This window comes from Nematolebias whitei, chromosome 18 (assembly GCF_014905685.2).
Source record: "Nematolebias whitei isolate Nwh7 chromosome 18, NemWhi1, whole genome shotgun sequence".
Lineage (NCBI taxonomy): Eukaryota > Metazoa > Chordata > Actinopteri > Cyprinodontiformes > Rivulidae > Nematolebias > Nematolebias whitei.
Genome location: NC_056515.1, coordinates 30,422,472 through 30,442,294, shown reverse-complemented (window position 1 = coordinate 30,442,294; position 19,823 = coordinate 30,422,472). Strand labels below are relative to the sequence as shown.

The window sequence follows — 19,823 nt, the reverse complement described above, 5'->3', positions numbered from 1 at the left end:
TGCTGATGATAGAGTTGTTTATCATACACCTTATGCTGATGATAGAGTTGTTTATCATACACCTTATGCTGATGATACAGTTGTTTATCATTCATGCCAACACTGGTGGCCTGTCATCTGTAGTCTGCATTTTCAGTCCCCATTGTTTCATTTAAAGCTGTTACTAAACGCTGACAAAAGTATCCCTACAATTACATTTCCACAAGGAACCTTTTTTTGTTTCTTCCATTCTGATTCTCCAAACTGAAATTACGTTGACTTCTCTCTATTAAGGAAAGCTATAGACTCACTTGGCTCAACTGTGTAATAACCCTGCTTTGAAAATCCCAGTGCTGTCCCTTTTTAAAAACGTGACTAAAAACTGAATTTATTTTTCATGAAGTCCAGTTGGAGTCAAATTAAAATTGTTAAATGACTTTTAGTCTGAAATTTTGACTGTTATTGCCAAATTTAGAATTGTAATCATTATCTACAGTATGTTTACTGATGACTCAGATTTCTAATATATTTAAGATTGCTGAAGTTTGAGTTATTGCTTCACCCTCTAAGGATTGCCACTCATCAACAGGGCTTTGTTTTTTTTGGCGGGGTGTTTTATCAGAGTACAGACAATAACTAACCCCTTTACCATTTTTCGTAAACTTGGATCAACAAATTGTAAAGAAAACAGTCCATACGTAATTAAGACCTACAGTACAAACTGAATACAAACAGTTGTGATGTAATTTGTGCGTCAGCGGTCAGGGACTGTAGGATGTTGAATGGGTTTAGAATAAAGGCTGTAGGACAGTATGACATTTTAAAGGTTAAGGCTTGGTTAAGAGCATTGTGACATGAGGTTTGAGGGTTATGTTACCGCACTATTTTATAAATAAAGAGAAAAATGTCAAAGAGAGCTGCGTTTGTCAAGTTTACTGGAGGCTGCAGTTGTGCTCGGGGCTAACATGGCTTAAGTAGGCAGTTAACTAAATGCAGTTGGTACTCACAAGCAACAATGTACTTTTTCCCACACACACACATGCTCAGTATCACTCTCTTGCTCACAGACTCTCCCTGAATCTGGCCACAGCTGTTCAAATTGGTTCCAGAAGTAAAACTGAATGTTCTCAAAGCAAAATGAGAATATTTAACAGACGCTGTGCAGCTTTTTAACTTTATATGTGTGCATGTGTGTGAGTGAGAGAGAAATGGCTGCCCTTCAATTACAGTGAAATTATGTTAATGAAAAATAATGATGCCAGTATGATTGTACTAAGTGAACACAGTGGGTGGATCAAATTGAAAATGTTTAAAAGTCTTCCCACTAAATAATAAAAGCTGTCCAAATAAAACCTATATCATTCATGTGGCTTTGTGATGATCGCTGGAAACATTCAAGATGAAAACGGTGGAAATCATGACCCTTTGTGACACTTAATCTGGAGATGTAATGAAACAATGATTTCAATTGATTACCACTGGATAAAGAAGGCACTGTGAAAAGCCATCAAGTGTAACCTAACGCCACGGCCCTTCACCAAGCAGTGCCACTACAGCTTATGTTGCACCGGGCGGAAGACGTCATGGGAATTCTGTTTCAGGCCCTGCAATAAAACACCTTTTTTTTTATCTTTCTTCTCTGTGTGTCATTTTATCTGCTGTGTGGCTCCAGAGAGACATGCTGAAAACCGGGTCTTTCAGAGCAAGCAAAGGAGGAAAAAATGGGATGCAAAAATGAGATGAAGGAAAGGCTGGAGACAGAGAGAAAACAGACGAAACAATCGCTGCTCTCCCCAGAGGGAGGCAAGCAGAATAGAAAAACTGCAGGATTGTGTTTCCCCGGTTTTCTGAATGGAGTGGAGAAAGAAGAGCTAAGAGGCAAAATGACAAACTGGTCAGTTTCTGCAAGAGTGAGACTTTTCTTTTAACTTTGAGACATCTATTTTGACATAACTGTCGATTATTTTGAACATTCGTTTAAAAGTGTTTCAAGAAATACTGAGAAGCTCATGTGAGCAGGTAACTGGTAAATCGCAATAAAGTTAAAACTCACCGCTCCGTACAGAACGCCGTTCTTCTTGATTGCCAGGTAGTGATTGCTGATGAGGCCCCTGATGGCCACCACTCCCACATCCACTGATTTGATCTCAAAAATACCTGGAGCAGTAAACACAAAAAGAAAGATGTCAAACCAGTGCTTGAATCTGCTCATCGGATAATGTTGCTTTTGTATAAACTGTTTTTACTTTAAATCTTGATGATGCATAAGATTCTGTAGATGTTTTATTTTCCCCAACAGGTTTTATGTCTGTTTCTCTTTGTCACACTTAAGCTGTTTTAAGAAAAATATGAAAGAAAATTGCTGTCTTACCTGCCTGCAACAGGTAAGATAGTAACTGTTCAACTTCATTCCACAGAACCTCATTTTAAAAAATGTGATCTCACACATCAGAAAGTGATATTTAGCAAAATTGTGTAAATTTTGTGGGTGCTTTGTGTTGCATTTAAATAAACACATACATATGATCTCATAACATTGAATAATTTTTCATGCAAATAGTCCTCTTAATTCTGAACATTGGTGCCCTCACAACCAGAAGTATTTTTTTAAATAAAAAAAATAAAGCCTTTTATTAAATAAATCTACTTTTACACAAATGTGGCAGTAGAACAAGAAATTAGGAGGAATAACAAGCATAAATTTAAACCGGGGATGACACGGTGGTGCAGTGTTGCCTCACTACAAGAAGGTTGCAGCTTTACTTCCTAGCTTTTCTGTGTGCAGCTTGCATGCTTTCTCTGGAGACTCTAGACCAAACATGCATGCAAAAAAAGAAACCGTCCAGATGACCTGACTGAACATTGTTGGATTTTATACCTGGATTGTTGAGCATGCACATTGGTGACATGAAGGTTTGGTTCTTTGGTAACTCTAAATTGTCCAGGTGAGAGTGTAAATGGTCATTGGTTTTATTTTTATTCTTGTCCATGTGATGGACGTGTGTTAAACCCCTTGTCTGGTCTACCTGTCTTTTCTTCACTGTGTGACAGTCGAACCAAGACCTGCCTCTTGCCCTCTGTTTATTTGCTGGTTAACTTGTGGGCTGCCTGCTGTGTGACCGAGTTGCGAGCCAGGAAAAAAAAAAAAAACTTTTTTGCATTTAATGTTTGTTTTTCTGACCGCAGGAGCACAAGCAAGGCAGCAGGCATGTGGACGGGATGGAGAAGCCTTTCGGCTGCCAGACTGGCAGGGGGTCAAGGTGTCCGTATCAGTTTTCAAGGTGAACCAATTACTGGTTTACGTTGTGGTCACTGGCCCTTTTTTCTGTCAACTATAAGTTCGTACACCAAACCATAAAACTATCAGGGGCTAGAAAGGAAAAGTATGAGTCCATGAGGAAAGGGTTAACTCAAAAATATAGAAATCACAAAATGCAAAATGACAGAAATAGTAGAATATCTGTAATTATCACCCCTGTACTTCAAATCATACATTTGTAAAATGTCTCTGTATGCATTTCATCCAATGAATCGATTTCTCATTGCTTTGCAGCAGAACTGAGAGGCTGTTTATGCACTCGGAGACATTTAACTTGATGTTAAGCAGTGGCACTTTACTCTATGAGTGTGTGTTTGTTTATGTCATATTTAAATCGTTTTTGGCAACACTTCTTATTTTTTTTAATGCTGCATGTTGTTGAAGCTCTTTTCTGTCCCCTCGGTTTCCTCATTTGGTCAAAAATGGTTCTTCACCTCCTCAACTTAAAGCTTTTTCCCCCTGTCTCTCAGTGCATAATGATGTCGCACTGTAAGTCCATTACTCACTGCAGCACAACACAGATCTATCAGGTTCAAAATGTTCCATCGTGCCGCTCCACAGCTGACATTTCTGAGCTGTGATCCATACAAAATAAGATCTGTCTGTGCCCGTTAAAGGCCGGTCCACCTGTTCAAACATTTTCCCTCCTCCTGTTTGATGTTTGTCAAAACCCAAAAGCACAGGCAACCATTTACTTTTACCAGTTACCAGAAGCTGTTTGACAGTCTGGGAATAAAAAATAAAAAAATCCTGGCTGCAGCAAAAGGTGTAGATTGTGGCTGCACAGTTTATGGCGAGGAGGGGGGAATGATTAGGATCTTGTGTCGCAGGCTAACACAAAACTCAGTAGAATGCTGCCGTATAAGCCGCATCAGTCCAAATATGTCTAATAAAGTGGAAAAAAAAACATAAATATGTTGCTTTGCCTTATAAGTTGCATCTATTATGCGTCACTGCTGACAACCCGGAAATGTGGGCAGAGAATCAATTGGCTACCAAATGGCGACCGCGGGAGCGTGCACGGGAGGACTTTTAACAAGAATTTATCAAGATTAACACTTAAAAACAATTATTTGTTTGCTCAACATCATAACAAAGGTGTGTCTCTGTCTAACTTTTCCTTAATAAATGCACTTTAACGGTCAAATCAGTTGCAATTCAAACGCCGATTCGTGGAAGCGGGAGCGCTCAAAATTTAACAAAATAACTATCGAAAAACAATTATTTGTTTGCTCGAAATTATAGTAAGAACTTTTCTTTAATAAATGCTCTTGAATGGTCAAATCAGCTGCATTTCTCCTGGGCGGTGCGGCGAAGTGCAGCTGATTTGACGCTTGCTGTAGGAATTCCGGAGCGAGACGATGGTGGCTTTGTATGGAAAGCCAAGTGTCTCATTAATAGCCACTTTTACCTATTAATGAGACAGTTGGCTTGTCATATTAGTCCAGGGCCCTCTAGTGGCTGAAAATGGTAGTGTTCAATATTTTCCATATCAGAATGAATGAAATCGTCAATCTTAGCCAAAAATTGGGTTAAAAATATTGGGGAAATAAATACGTCGCTTCTCTGTTTAAGTCACAGGCATGCTAATGTATTTTTAAAAAATGCCTTATACAGCAAAAATTACAATACATTCTTCCAATGCAGTTGCTTGAGGTGCTAATCAAATTTTAATGTTTTCACCGCTTATTGTTTCAGTTTGGATTTTATGTTTTAGGTGATTCAACCCTCAAAGCACTTATAGCGTAGGATTTATTTAATTTGAAAAGGCCTGGTCATTTACAGCTGTCAACAAACTTCACATATATTAAAAGAGCAAACACCTGTGAGTATTAGGACGACAGTTTCACTTTTATAATGACAACTGAAATGGTCTTTGTCTGTTAAACTGGAACACTGACCAGACTCTAGGACTAAATACAACCTGACATCATAACAAGAACAAACGGTTTGTGTAACACTTTATAAACCAACAGTTTTTAAATGGATGGCTGTTCATTCTGTATTAGCTGCATATCTCAACAAGCATTTGCTTAGGAGCGGAAATAATTTTTCAACCGCCCAAATGTACCATACAATTCAAAATAATACAGTCAGAAAACATCTTTAGTTACGTCATATTGTTGGGTCAAGCTGTGACGGTTCATAAGCAATAAATACAAAAGACAATTTTAACTAAGTTAAATAAGATATTACCGCTGATTCTTGAAACTAGATAACATCATTGTTTTGTGAATATATAGTATTATATATTAAACAATGAAAGTAACTGGCCCTGCTTATTTTATGCTTTCTAGCCATCCAGGCTTTAGATAACTTTATTACACTGATGGGACATGTTGGGGGGCAGTGAAGGGTTCAGTGTCTTGCCCACGCACACTTCGACACGTGACAGCATACGGATGAAATCAAACTTTCGACTCTCACTAGATTCTCAATAGAATTACAAAAAAGTTGTTACATCATGATTTGTTTGTTTGTTCGTTTTTCCTCCTCGCTTCATCTTGTTCAGGGTTGCAGGTGGCTGAAGCCAGGTGTGGTTTAGAGACAATCACAGTGAGAAATAAGCCAAACATTTCAAAATCACTGATTAGTCCAACATGGGTGTCTTTTGACTGTGGGTGCCCCCCACAGTGTGAATCAAGTAAGTAATCCCCATCTGTTTCCATCAACTATTTTACCTGTTAATGCTATTTTTAGTATTTTTGGGCAGCAATGAAATTGAAGTGGATTATTCAAAGAACACTGATTCAAGAAGAGGCTGAATGCTAAGACAATGCAAGTCTCAATGCAAACTGTATAACAATGTTTTTAACGTATCCCAGTGTTGGAGTTGTCAAAAAAAAAAGAATAGTTGCTCACATCTTCAGCTTAAACCACAATAAACAGATGAAACGTTGAACCAAGTCTTCAGTCTGAACCTGTTTCTTTGTCGTTTATAATATGACAAAAAAAAAACAGACAAATGGACAAAAGAATGGTTAAAAAAAAAATCTATTGTGTGAATTCTCAGAATATTTGAAGCTGCAGGCTGTAAGAGAATGAAACCCATTGGAGAAAGTGTGAATAGGATTATGAAATATTACTGAAAACCAATGCATGTGCTGATAAAATACGCATCTGAATAAATAAAGAGTACCTGGACTAAGCAGTGAGATGGACTGTTCAGAGATCCATCAGCACAGTTCATGCACGTACCTTTTTATGAGGGCATTCAACCTTTTTTCCAGACATTAACTTGCTTATTTCAGCTTCATCATACCTAAACATTTGTTGCATTATTGGACAATAATCAGAACAAACGACAACCCCGGATGAAGACGAAGTTGGAAGAGGGATTCAATTGAGCTGATTATTAGCTTGTTAGCACACATAGTTTGATCTTTGTTAAAGCACAGGATAACCACGTTGTTCGTTGGGTGAAATCTAAATTGTAGCTGCATCATGGCCTCCAGTCATTAATGCAACTGTTTTAGGAAAATCACTACAGTCACGGCTACATATTCAGAGAAAATTTTAATCTCAAAGGTGCACACACAAGAACACACACATCGGCAGTACTCCCTCCGACCCCTGGACGGGACCCCTTTCAGGAACATGGTCCTTGAGACACCAGCTGAACCCAAAGGTTACCAGAGGTTGTGAAAATGTTTCCACTGTTTATTCAGGGGCTTTTTTGAAGATTATGCGGCGGCTGTTCGCTCTTTGGCCTCGACATGGCGACCAGCTGTGAGCAGGTCTAACGCCTGGAGAGGTCTCGTTCCGTGTTGTGCAATATTGTCACGTTTCAACCCGTTTGTGTCGTGCTGGCGAGGAAAAATGGAAATGGCGCCATTTGTTTTCCTCTTCCCAGTGACATATTCTATTACTCTTACGAGACGTGGAAAATAAACTTGACATCCAAGACTAAATTAGCATAAAAATACTTCTTTTTGTGTGTGTTTTAACGATCTAATGGCGGTATTTCATTAGCAGAGTTCCAAGCACTGAACATGATTTATCCCTTTGAAACGAACAGCAGTGATTAACGATGTCTTTTTATCACTGTGACTCGAGTGTTTATATTTTAAACCCCTCATAAAAATGATACAAAACAAACAATATCTGATTGGTTTTTCTCCGTTCTTCAGTTCTGCTCTGTCCTGTCGGGCGAATACAAAAATAATCGCCGAGAGGCTTTAAAAACTTGTCCTTTTAGCAGCACTGCAGCCTTTTTGAGGCCACCCACGTTTTTAACAAGGTTTAAAAAGTTAACTTGAACGTTTCCAGCTCTTTATGAAGTCAGAGAGAAACAAACATCCTGCGGCTGTGCAGATTACTTGTTGAGGACATGGCTTGTAGTGGAAACCACTGTATACAGCGTGCTTTAAGTAACTCCGTGGTTGACAACAGTGTCGGCCTGAGCTTAGTGGCCACATCAAAGTCTGCTGAACCTAACGGCTTGGACCATAGCATAGAGAACAAACGTCTATGAATGATTTTTAATTAAATGAACACTTACCAAAATTACAAGCTCTAAATTCCTTAATTTCCCTCCCTTCTTTCATGGCAGTGGGCGATCATGGAATTGTCTGTCTATTTTAGAACTACCGTAATTAGCCAGAATTCTTAATGGGAGTTTGTAGGAGCGACCGTATTTTTCCAGTTTTAGCTTCTCTCCACTGTCAAATTCAGAAAAGAATTCAAAATCTTACTTCCAACCTACAAAGCACTCAACAACCTAGCTCCATCTTATATTTGAGCTCTTATTGTTCCATAGTTTCCTAACAGAGCACTTCGCTCTCAGACTGCAGGCTTACTTGCGGTTCCTAGAGTTTCCAAGAGCAGAATGGGAGGAAGATCTTTCAGTTATCAGGCTCCTCTCTTGTGGAACCAACTTCCAGTTTCTGTTCATGAGGCTGACACATTGTCCAGTTTAAGACTGAACTTAAGATTTTCCTTTTTGATAAATCCTATAGTGAGGGTTGGCTTGTTATGCTGCCATAAGCTTAGACTACTGGAGGACAAATTAATCTCATTCCCTTAAATGAATTGTTACAATTGAATAATTTTCATTTGATACTATTTCTATCCTAACATGTGATTCTTGACCTGCCATTGTGTATCTGTTCCTCTCAAACCCAGCTGGTTGAAGCAGATGACATCTTGTCCTGAGCCTGGTTCTGCTGAAGGTTTCTTCCTCATGAGGAAGTTTTTCCTTTCCACTGTCACCTTCATGCTCAAGATGAGAGTTCTGTGATGGAGATAAACTCAAAGCAGTCTGTTCCTCAGATAATTAATGTTATTAATTTACTTTTACATATATGTATGGTTTTGTTCAGTGCCCAGAGATGACTTCTGTTGTGACTTGGCGCTATATAAATAAACTGAATTGAATTGAATTTGATGTAGTAAATGATACTCGTTCACATCACGCATTCAGAACATTTAAAAAGTCACCGTTAGAATATTTGATGTGGAAGTCAGTGAGCAACATTCATTCCTTCAAGGAACACTCAAGCTTTCGTTTTTAGTGTGATGAATGTTTTTCTTTTTTACAAACAAAAAGCTTTTGTCTTAGAAGGCCATATGCATATCAAATATAATTTAGGGAAAAACAGCTGAACACTGTTCAAGTTTATTGATGTCCAACAATAATTTTAAAGCCAAAATAATCTAAAATCTAACACTAAAGTAAAAAAAAAAAAAGTACTTAAAATACCAAAAACCAAGCTAATCGATAACTTGATGTTTTATCTTTGTGACGCTTTGCTCCATCCTGCATCATCTGAAGTCTTTGCAGAGCACAGCGCGTTGCGTCACTTCCATTTAAAGCCAACTGAGAGAAAACCACAATGAATTCTTAGTGATGTTAATGGGGGTTTGATTGAGACGAGAGGAAAACGAAAAACATAACCACGTGAGAAATTGTGATTCTTTCAACACGGTTGACTTTGTAACCCGATAAAGTGCTAAGTCTCCCAGTTTCACTCCAAACATCTCTCAGGCCTGACACAACAGGAGTTATGTTTGCAGGAAAAGTGCTGTGACGGTCGTCTGCATTTCGCACATTTTTCATTTACAGTTCAGCTGCCTGCGTGATGTTGCCCAACTGTTGTTTTGACAGGTTTTGGTAGAAAAAGCCGTGTAATGCGGAGAAGGAAAATTTAAAAAAACCCTGCCATTTTCAAACTTACAGCAGCTGCAGACACTTTTAGCTTTTCAAATCTTGTTGTATTGTAAATGTTTTTCATTTAGCGCACCGTCTCTGTTCTGTGGCCGTATGTTTTTTGTCTTCGATTAGACATGGATTAACACCCCCCACACACACACTCACTAGGTAATTTGTTGAAATTCCTGACTGCTCTGCTCAAACAGCCAGACTGTCCAGATGCCTCTCTGAACTCAGCCCTCTGTTCTAACTTTGATGACTGCGTTAAAAACTTTGCTTTCATGCAAAGTGTGTGAATGTGTGTGCATTGGGTGTGTGTGGGGGGGTGGGGGACATGAAGCATAAATTCGGTTGGAGGCTTTTCCTAATGCAGCCCTGGATGTCATTCATCACGCATGCTGTTCTTCACCTCCTGCTGCTTTAGTGGCCATGAATTAGGCTAGTTCATGAGCACCAGGCTCGCACCAAAATGACACTTTCAGTATTAGGCTCTGAGCCCATCACTTCAAAATAAAGTTCTTTTATAAAGGATTTATGAATACTTTTTAAACAAATGAATCACAAGTTTGTAAACATGTTATATAGCGTTAACAATCATTTTTAAATGTTATTAAACACATACTTTATTTTTTGGACTGTAAGGTGCACTTAAAATCCTTTAATTTTCTCAAAAATCAACAGTGAGCCTTATAATCCGGTGCACCTTATGTATTAATGACCTCAAATCGATTTTATGTGGTACACGGCGCTCAAAAATATGTCAAAATGAACTTGTTTCGCTTAATGCGCTTTATAATCCGGTGCGCCTTATGTATGAAAACTGACCCGTTCATTGATATTGCGTCTTATAGTCCAAAAAATATGGTACATGGAAGCAGTTTTTAAAGATCAAGGGCTTTGCTTTTTTTACTATCCTCATAATTTTGTCTTTAACCATAAAACATTTGTCATTAAGTGACTTGCATGTTAGCACTATGGGTATTAGTGAACATAATGTTTGTTTGAGCATGCAAAGTTGTGTAGTATTTAAAGATATAAGTATATAAACTGGCAATACATTTCCCTTTATAGCATGCACTGATGAATCCTTTATAAAGAGGCTCATTGTGAAATGATTCCAGCTTCAATCCTTTTAAGCATAGCTTAAAACTTATGAAGCTGTTAGCTCATCAATCTGGTCAGGATTAAACCCAGTTTCTAAAGGTTGAGATTTTCCACGGAGCTATCAACGACAGGTGACATTTTAATGGTTTACACGCTAGAACCTTACTTGGAAAAAAGCTGAATCAGTACTTTAAACCGGCAAGAAAATCTGACTAGTTCAAAAGTTTTTAACCTGAGACTGAACAAAATGTTATGCAGCAACAGTTAATTCAAGAGTCTCACAGTGTGCTTAATTGAAATGGCAAAGACACACAAACCAAAAGAGCCTCAGGAGTTGGTGAACCGAACAACCTTTTTATGATCTGACTTTACTTTTTATTTATGTCTTTTATATTAGATGAAATAATTTCTGTTTCACAGTGTCTCTGGCTTCAGTTGTTCTGAAATGAATCAATGTTGGGATGTCAAACCGTGGAGATGAATGTGATGCTGACGTGGCAAACCGCTTTTTGAGCTGTTTGATTCCAAAGTGAACCGTGACACAATTTATCGTTTGGATGGCAACAAAGTGTTGAGAGAAAACTACTGAATGAGCCACTCTGCAAGTTTACAACATCCAAGATGTTCCTAAAGCTTTAGTGAAGTTGGTTTAAAAGGGTCTCGTCATCCATTCCTTTTTGCTTTTTCTTCAAAAAATGTCTGTGACACACCAAAGCTTGTTAGTTGGACAGTCTTTAACAAGTTATCCTCATCCTAAGTCACGTATGACTGTACTTTCATAAATCATCTACACAAAGTGAAAAGTTGTCATTGAAAACAACAAGTCTTAAGAGTTTTGTGGTTTGTATTCAACTCGTGAAGTTTGGAGTCGAAAGCCAAAGCGCTCCAAAGCAGCTGAAAGACTTTTTATATAAGGTGGTGCCTGACTGGTTGGGTTTGCGGCAGAACTGCGTAGATAAATCTGGCTCTTGTTTCTGTCTTGTCGTAGCTGACAGATTAATCAACAGCCAAGTTAAATAATGGGGAAAATATCAAGCGGCGATGACAGGAAATGTGTAAACAGTGATGGAAATATGGGACAGATCCTGTCGTTGTCCTGAGTGACTCCAGCCAAAAAACACTCCGGGGTTTCAAAAATGTTAAAGCAGCTTTTTAATAATGAAGAAATCAAGATGATGATTTCAGACCCCTTCCTTAGCCTGGCTTCTATATTTTGCACTCAGCTGTGTTGAGTTGGGTGTGTTTTAGCATCAAGGTGTGGTTGACAATTGACCCAACTACATCTTAATGTCTCAAAACTGAGCTACAGATGTTCAGCGTTGGTTCAGGGAAAAAAAAAAAAAACGTAGCAGGTAAAGTTGCAAATAATCATGTAAATTGTTCGTCAAAGTTTATAATGTATTATAAGACTCCAAAAACTCTGAAACAAACCCAGCAATGAATGAAAACTGCTATATAATAGGGTCGATGAAAGCCAAAATACACAAACACCTATTGAGCTGACCTGACAGCACTGTTTGCTTTCCAACTTCAAAAAAGATCCTGTAACAATTTCCTCAGCAATGATGTAAGAAGTGGAAAATTTCTGCCAGTCAAGAGTCAAATCCTTCCAAAAGTCTTGATGGAAACGTTTTATTGGGATCGTTCTTGGCACAGTTGTGTCAGCATTTTTGACACACACACACACACACGGTCTGAAAATGACCCTGCATAGGTTACAACAGAGTCAGAGGGCGCTCACACCTCTTGACCTCCGGAACGCCACACTCACTCTTCTGTGCGATGGAATGAGACCCCTAAACGATGCCGATGGGGGTGGTTCAGCTAAAATTGATGGTTATGGCTTTTAAAGGAGCAACATGATGCAATCTTTGTAAAAGCAAACACAAGACCTTCCATAGATGTAAGGAATATCTGTATTTTGTCGCAGTAACGTGAGAAATCAAATGTTATGACATGAAATTAAAAAGTACCAATGGTCTCTGACTTGTCCAGAGTTCGTTGTGTAACAAAACATAACGAAACTGGAAGTTTCCAAACAATACCAGCTTGGCTCTTGTGTAAGACAATCAATGTTATGTTCTTTGTCAAATAAAAGTCATATTTCAGATAGGATGTGATTCGATTCAGGTTCTGATAACCAAACATTACAGGAAAGATGTCTAAAACTCAAAGTATTTAAACAAGGGTTATAGTTTCTAATAGAGGCGTTACATTTATTTTAAAGTGATTCTGACGACCAAATACGTCCCATTTTGCTCGTTACTTAAGACTAAATATTTTAATTTAGCATTTTTTCCAAACGTCAGCATAGGTAGAGAAAATATCAGAGCGAGCAAATTTAGATTTAAATGCATATTTCTCGTAGGTTTAACATGTCAAATGTGGTTTTGGCAGCCGCAAGGGCGCTCACTTCAGTGTTTCCTGAACAAGACGCTGCAGCGTCGTTTGCTTTTATTTACGGCTGGTGCGGCAGAGAGCCCATGAAGATGTCAAAGTTATCTTAAATGAAAAGCAATGGTGACACTAAACCTCGGTGCATCCAGTGCCACCTCATAACTCACTTTTATGGGCCACATTGTTACCTTTTCCCATGAGAATCCTAAACGTGGTCCTCGAGCTGAGAAACGGCGAGACTTGACTCCACAAAATAGAGATGTTCAGACAGGGAGTAGAAGAAGACTGGGACTCATTTCAAGCATGCTTAATATTTTCTGGAAGAGTCAGCACTTTTTGTGCTTTTGCTTTGCTTTATTTATTTGGCGACGTGCGGATGATCAATTCTCAGAGGAAAGATGATTTTACAGCCCAGAAAGCTCCAAAAAGTAAAAAAAAAAAAAAAAACCACATTCACTTAAAGTAAAACTGACATTTCTGTGTGCGTTCCTACAGTAAAGCATGTTTTTAGTTTTGGTTAAAATTTGAGAATGTCTAAACAAACGCACATCCACCGATGACTAAAAGTTAAACTTAAAGCTGAGCTTTCTCTGTGAATACTGGTTTGCAAGATTCATTTACATTAGTGTGTGTTGATTATCACCTGCCACCATGAAAGGTGGACAAATATGTCATTTCCTCTGTGTGTAGGTGTGTTTGCCTAGTTTAGTTTGTCTGTCTGTTCCCAAAATATCTCATCTAGAGGATGGATTTTATTGAAACTCTCAACAAAGATTTATTAATGTCCATCCACAACGGATTAACTTTTAGAGCCCAATTCAAGATGGCCACCACGGCTCAACGCAGTAATGAACTCAGTCAGTTTGACAGATATTTTACCGTATTTTTCATTTAAAATCCTTTAATTTTCTCAAAAATCAACAGTGCACCTTATGTACTAATTCTGGTTGTGCTTACTGACCTCGAACTGATTTTATGTGGTACACGGCGCTCAAAAATCTGTCAAAACATGTTAATAAGACTTTGGTAAGCTACGAAGCCGCACCACTTGATGGATTATCGGAGCATTATGGCTACCGTAGTCAGCAGTCTTGCAAAGCTGTAGTCAGGAGTATTATGAATGAGTGGAGTAAAGTTTGACTTATCTGACTGTTTTGTTTCGCTTAATGCACATTATAATCTAGTGTGTCTTATAGTCCCAAAAATACGGTAATTTTAGTGTGGTAGTAGCTGAGCCATCTCATCACATTCTGTAAGGAGAACCAAGACAGTTTGGTTGAGTATGATCCGAGCCAGGATCAAGAGTTAATCACATCCTGACATGCCCTCTGGATCTCCACGTGGTCTGGACCTGGAGACTGGAGCAGTTGACTGTGAAGGCCTTATGAGGTGAGATGGATGGACTGAGCAAATGAGCACAAAAAGACATGCTGGTGAGTTCCAGTGAGCACAAATTCACAATCTAAACTTAAAGTGATGTGCTCGACTTAGCTTTTTAAAGCTAATTAGGTGGGCTTGAGTGTGGAGGAGAGCCTCAACCCTGGAGCCAAAGTAAAAACGTCTGTTTCACCTATGACACTATTTAATGATGCTCATTTGCAATCTGACTCCTAGAATGTTAGCCAGCTACTGAACCATGATAAGCATTTGACCTCCTTTTTCCCCCTTTTAGCTTTACTAAAGAAATAGCACTAGCTATACTGCATTATTTGTCCTATTTAGAAAATATTTTACAACTTAATCGTGCACAAAAGGAACCACTCGTTTCTATGAAACACAAAAGTTGGCATCAAACCAGTGTTTTGTTTCCAAGTCCTGTGCACAGCAGCTGTTTTTGTTCTATCAGCTCTAAAATCATTGTAATGTACACGAACAAAGTTATGACCAGAAATGCAGCAACAAATAAAAATTGTGGTTAAAGTATAGACAAACACAGCAGAAAACTTCCTGAGCAGCAGAGGTCCAGTGAAAAGAACCAAACCTGGGATGTGAAAAACCACATCCATGTTCAAAGACAAGCGAGAAGATTTAAGTTACTGTTTGCTTTACTTTGAAGGGTGCAATTTGTTAAGAGTGCATGCAGAAAAGCATGAGGTGCGTACGCATCCCTCTTCTTGCAAGCTTGGGCACATTTGCAAACACATTAATGTGCATTAAACGTATCACATCATAGACTAATCCTCCCAGTTTCTCATCAAAAGTTCACCCGTCATCATGCTCAACATCTGCACTTGCTGTTAGGTGGATAACTTTTGATGAATGTTTTACTAAACATGCTGTCAGGACAAAATATGGCCAGAGAAATCCAGACGCTATATCATCATATTAAGGTTTCTGCTTTTCTCTTCTGAATTCCTCTGAACCGTATATTTTAAAATTAGAGAGGAAAGAGCTGATGAAATTGATGGATTGTCCCTCTAATGCAACCATCTGATGTCATTATCATTGGTGACATATTGCAGCCTAATGGTGAAGCTCTGTACGTGTGTGTAAAAGTGCGTGTGCACGTGTGTGTCAAAGAGCACTGCAGGCGAGGGGAGGGAGGACGAGATGCTAATTGGAATTCCTTCAGCCATGTCTGGTAAAGGTTTGGTGTCTGAGTGGCACACACACACACACATTGGCCCTGATAAAAATGGGTTTTGCTACATGGAGCCCATGTGCAAACTGGCCTCTCTGTGCTCTGGAGTGTGTGTCCAGCAGAAGAGAATTGAACAGCACCAAATTCCCACCAACAGATGCATACAAACTTACATTTGTATAAAGATGTGTATGTGATCAAGACCTATTATAAGGATAATGTTACATTACACACTTGACATGTCCCCTTTGATTCAGACAGTAGACAAAACGCCCGTTGTACAGCGTAAAAAAAAAATCAACTCGCATTTTGGACGCTTCCCATCTGATTTGGCGCTCTTGCGGGGAAACTGTGGCAGGTAAATGTGGGAGTAATGTTCTGTTCTCCCTCAGCAATGACTGTCAACGTGCCCCAAGGCGGTGTAGTTACTCTGTGATGCTCAAAGACCAGAGGATTGCGGCCATCCTGGAGAACTTCCAGATGTGTTTTATATGGAAGATAAAAGTTGTGGACGGCAGAATGATAACAGCCGATCTTCTGCTCTCAGTCAGCCAAAACTGCTTGTGACGAGCTTTGCAAGTATTCAGATTTGCCGGTGTGCAGATTTGATGTTTGGTTTGAACAACAATTGTATGTTTGCTCATGTTCTCAGTATAAGCCCCAAAACATACCTGCAGCTGAGATACTCGAGATTAGCTTAGTCAGTGTGCGTCGCTGTGTGAATGTGAGACTAAGCAGCACTGACATGTGAGCTCGGTGACCCCTCTCATATAAATAAGGGTTAAAACCATATTCCACAACCCAGATAATGCACAAACAAGCAGGGGTTGCATATTCACTAAGTGAGTACAACCTCAAACTTGCCATGTGCCCACCATGACTACAGCTGCCACACAATAGCAGCAAGGACTCCGTGGACTTGTCATTTCCCCCCATGGGGTTTAGCTGTTTTAAATATTCCCTCAAAGACGAAGAACGTTCTCTGGGCAATTTCTAATTGGTTCCAGCGAATCATCTCTCTCTCCCTCTCTCTTTGTTTTTTGTCTGTTTGGTTCAGTTTTTTTTTTTCTTCGTCTCCTGTTCTTCTTCTGTCAAGCTTTCTCCTTCCAAACTCTTTGTAGTCAGACAAAAAATGCTTTGCCTCCACAGATGGTGAAAAGGCTGGAAGCACGCAGCTCTGTTATTTGTTCTTTTGCCCAGTCACCTGTCTTAATGTGCACGGTTTCCCAAGAAAGAAACAAAGAAACTTCACTCTCCAGAGATAAACTCAGGAGATAAAGTGGAGGAAGAATGAGTGTCTTTTGCCACAGTGGTCTCATTGATAATGGGGCCTTTGTGTTTGGCTGCTTGGTTCTGCCAAAAGATCTACAAAGAAACAGAGCGGCTATGTGCACCTATAAATATAACAGGCTCTTTAATTTCCAGTTGAACCACAAATGACACAGTAAATAAAAAGTTAAATGAATAAAACAGATAGATATGAGCTGACTTACTGTATGGATCATCCCTGTTCTTGGTGCCATTAACGTTTCCGTCTTCACCGATGCGAAGGAAGAATTTCTGATAGGAGAACAGCTTCCTCCTGCGCACGTCTCCCTGTAGATGTTTGTAGCTGCTTCGCACATGACGCCCAACGACCATTGCGGACGACGACGACGTCTCGTTGGTTGCTCGTGGCAACCTCGCCGAGGATGATGAGGATGCTGAGATGAAAAGGTGAGAAGTTCCTCCTGGCGCATGGTTCTTCTCAGAGTCTTTGGACGGCGCAGCAGCGAGCGAGGAGGGTCCCAGCAGGAGGAGCAGGAGGAGGAAAGTGATGGAGAGGAAGAGCGAAGGAGGTCTGCTGCAGGGGAAGGAGGAGAACCAGGCGACCGGTGCACCTTGTGTCACTGTCCATCTACACATGGTAGTGGAGCTGGGAGAGCTGTGGAGGTGCTCAGGGGCTGGGGCATGCTGAGCTGGGTGCAGGGAAGAGGAAAGAGAGTGGGAGAAACTCCCCCTGACCCACAGACTAAACCTCCTCTGTCTGGGAACCCACAATCTCACTGGGACTGGAGGTGTTGAAACCTCTGGAACAACTGGAGTGAAGATGGTTTGACAGCAGTGGGTCAGAGCAGGACGTTTAGCAGCAGATCTACAGTTTTAATGAATCGAGGTGGAAAAGTCTGACTTTCCTGTTGTCTCTTGTAAATGTTATTCCTCAGAAAAACCACAGCAATATCTTAACATCCGAAACTCAGATCACCTCGTGAGGATCTTTCAAAACATACAATATAACTTCATTCATACATGCTACAAAAGTCTATATCCAAAACAGACATAAAGAAGTTAAGAGGCTGAATAAAGTGCTTAATATAAAATGAATAAAGTTAAAAAAAAAAAATTAACAGAACAGTGATGCTTCTTATAAAATGTCCAAAGAAATCCAAGCAATGCAAGTCACACAACAAAAAAAAAAGGTCAGAATCCAGATTTTCTTTTTTTCCTCTTTTGTTTCTCTTGAATTGTGTGAGCCAGTTTGAAGTTACTTGAGAGTGTAACTGAGCCCCCCCACGTCTCGTCTTTCTCCCCACTTTTGTTGTGCGTCTGTCAGTGAGCTGATCTCCCCGTCTGTCCTCTGTCCTTGCCTCTCAGAGTCTGAGTGCTGGAGCGGTGAGTTGCCTCTCCTCTTTCCTCCCGTGTGTGGCTCCCTCTCCTTTTTTTGGCCCCCACCCTTCGTTTTTTTCCCTCTGCCTCTTTGCTGTCTCTATCACTGGTCCTCTGCCTGGTTATCAGGAGTTTCAGCGAGGTGACTGACTCTTGTCTTTTCCTTTCACCTTATTTATCTGCTGCAGCAGCTCCCCAGATGTCTCCGTCTAATTGGATGTCTATTAAAACCACTTGGCTTTGAAGAGCTCAGTGCGTTTATGTGAGCGTGCACGTGTAAATGTGTGTGCCCATGTGTGTGTGTGTGAGGGTGGGGGATAGGGGTCTGTCTCTGTCCCACCCCACTTTTTGCTTTCCCTCCCTCTCCCCCTTTTTCTCTGTCTCCACCCCTTCCCAGACTAAACCCCACAACAGAAAAGGTCAGAAAAAAAAACTTCCTTCAACTCCTCTTTTATTTATTGCAGAGCCATTAGCTTCATCCTACTGCTGTTGATTAGTGAAGACTTTTTGTAAAAGTACCAAACTTTGCTGCAGGAAAATGGCAAAGTGGTTACCCATTTGTTGTTTTAGGACGGAGTACAGAAGGTTTTCAACTCGTGTCTCAGCTGGAGTTTAAGTTCATGTTTGAAAATGCACAGTTTTCGATTGTTTTAGTCTGAGTGTCGGCAGATACTTTGGGCTAGTTTTTTTTTCTTGATTGTGTTCGAACCTGAAGAGTTCAGGGAGTTTTGGTCAAAGTTGTACCTTACGTGTGATGCAGCGTTTCAGCTTTCATGAATCTAGGTCTCCTGTCTGGTATTCAGCATTGTTTAATTTCCTCTTCACATAGCCAGACAACAACCATATCTCCACCTTTTCTCTTCACAACACAGCATGCTGCAAAAACATCTGACTCCTCATGTTCATATTTCCTTCAGTTCACGGCATTGACCCTGTAAAAAAAAAAAAAAAAAAAAGACATGTACCCTTACTGTTCAGTCAACAAGTGGTTCCCTGCAGGGGTAACTCTAACTAAGAATAGACAGATGTTGGGGGCTGCCAACAATCTGTCATTCACGTCAACGCCGCAGCCTTCTGTTTCCCACTGAAGGCCCAACTTTGCAGATGGCAAAGATTGATCTGACAGGTTGTTTTGGTGAACCACTGTGCAAAACGTCATTATGAAATGATGATAAATCGTTGCATGAACTGGCTTTTATGTAATAAATAAAAATTCTGCTGATAAACAGCATGCGGTTTTCTCTGGTTTTTTTCTCCTCATCTCTCATATTTGTAGGATTAAAAAACAGAACTGAAGTTTATGACTTTTATTGCCCCCATGCAACTGACTTGTTACATTTAATGTGAGACGTGTTTATCACAGTTTTCAGACTCAAAATGAAGTCTTCAGGGTGTTGCCCGAGAATCAGTCCAAACCCAAAGATACTTCATTGACTATTTTGCTTAGATTAGTGACCTAAACCATTTGTCAGTTATCAAAGTAGTTTATTTGATGTCATTGCACAGTATGTTTATATACTTAGGTAATAGATGGCCAAGTACAAGTCCACTGTTGGCACCATTCAGCACCGTGGACAGCACTTTTCATTGCATTCCTTCAACATACTAATGCAGTAATTGAACATTTTCGCCTTTGACATCATTCA

The 19,823-nt window shown here is 39.8% G+C and overlaps 1 protein-coding gene across 1 annotated transcript in view; it reads right to left on the bottom strand.

The window, feature by feature from the left end:
• fgf10a (fibroblast growth factor 10a) overlaps positions 1-17,448 on the bottom strand; it is a 20,201-nt gene extending 2,753 nt beyond the window's left edge. The window contains exons 1-2 of the mRNA XM_037692703.1: positions 17,025-17,448; positions 2,033-2,136 (exon numbers count right to left, since the gene is read on the bottom strand). Coding sequence (XP_037548631.1) covers positions 2,033-2,136; positions 17,025-17,436 — 516 coding nt within the window. The 5' untranslated portion in view covers positions 17,437-17,448. The remainder of the gene's footprint in view (positions 1-2,032; positions 2,137-17,024) is intronic.
• Positions 17,449-19,823: the final 2,375 nt, after the last annotated feature.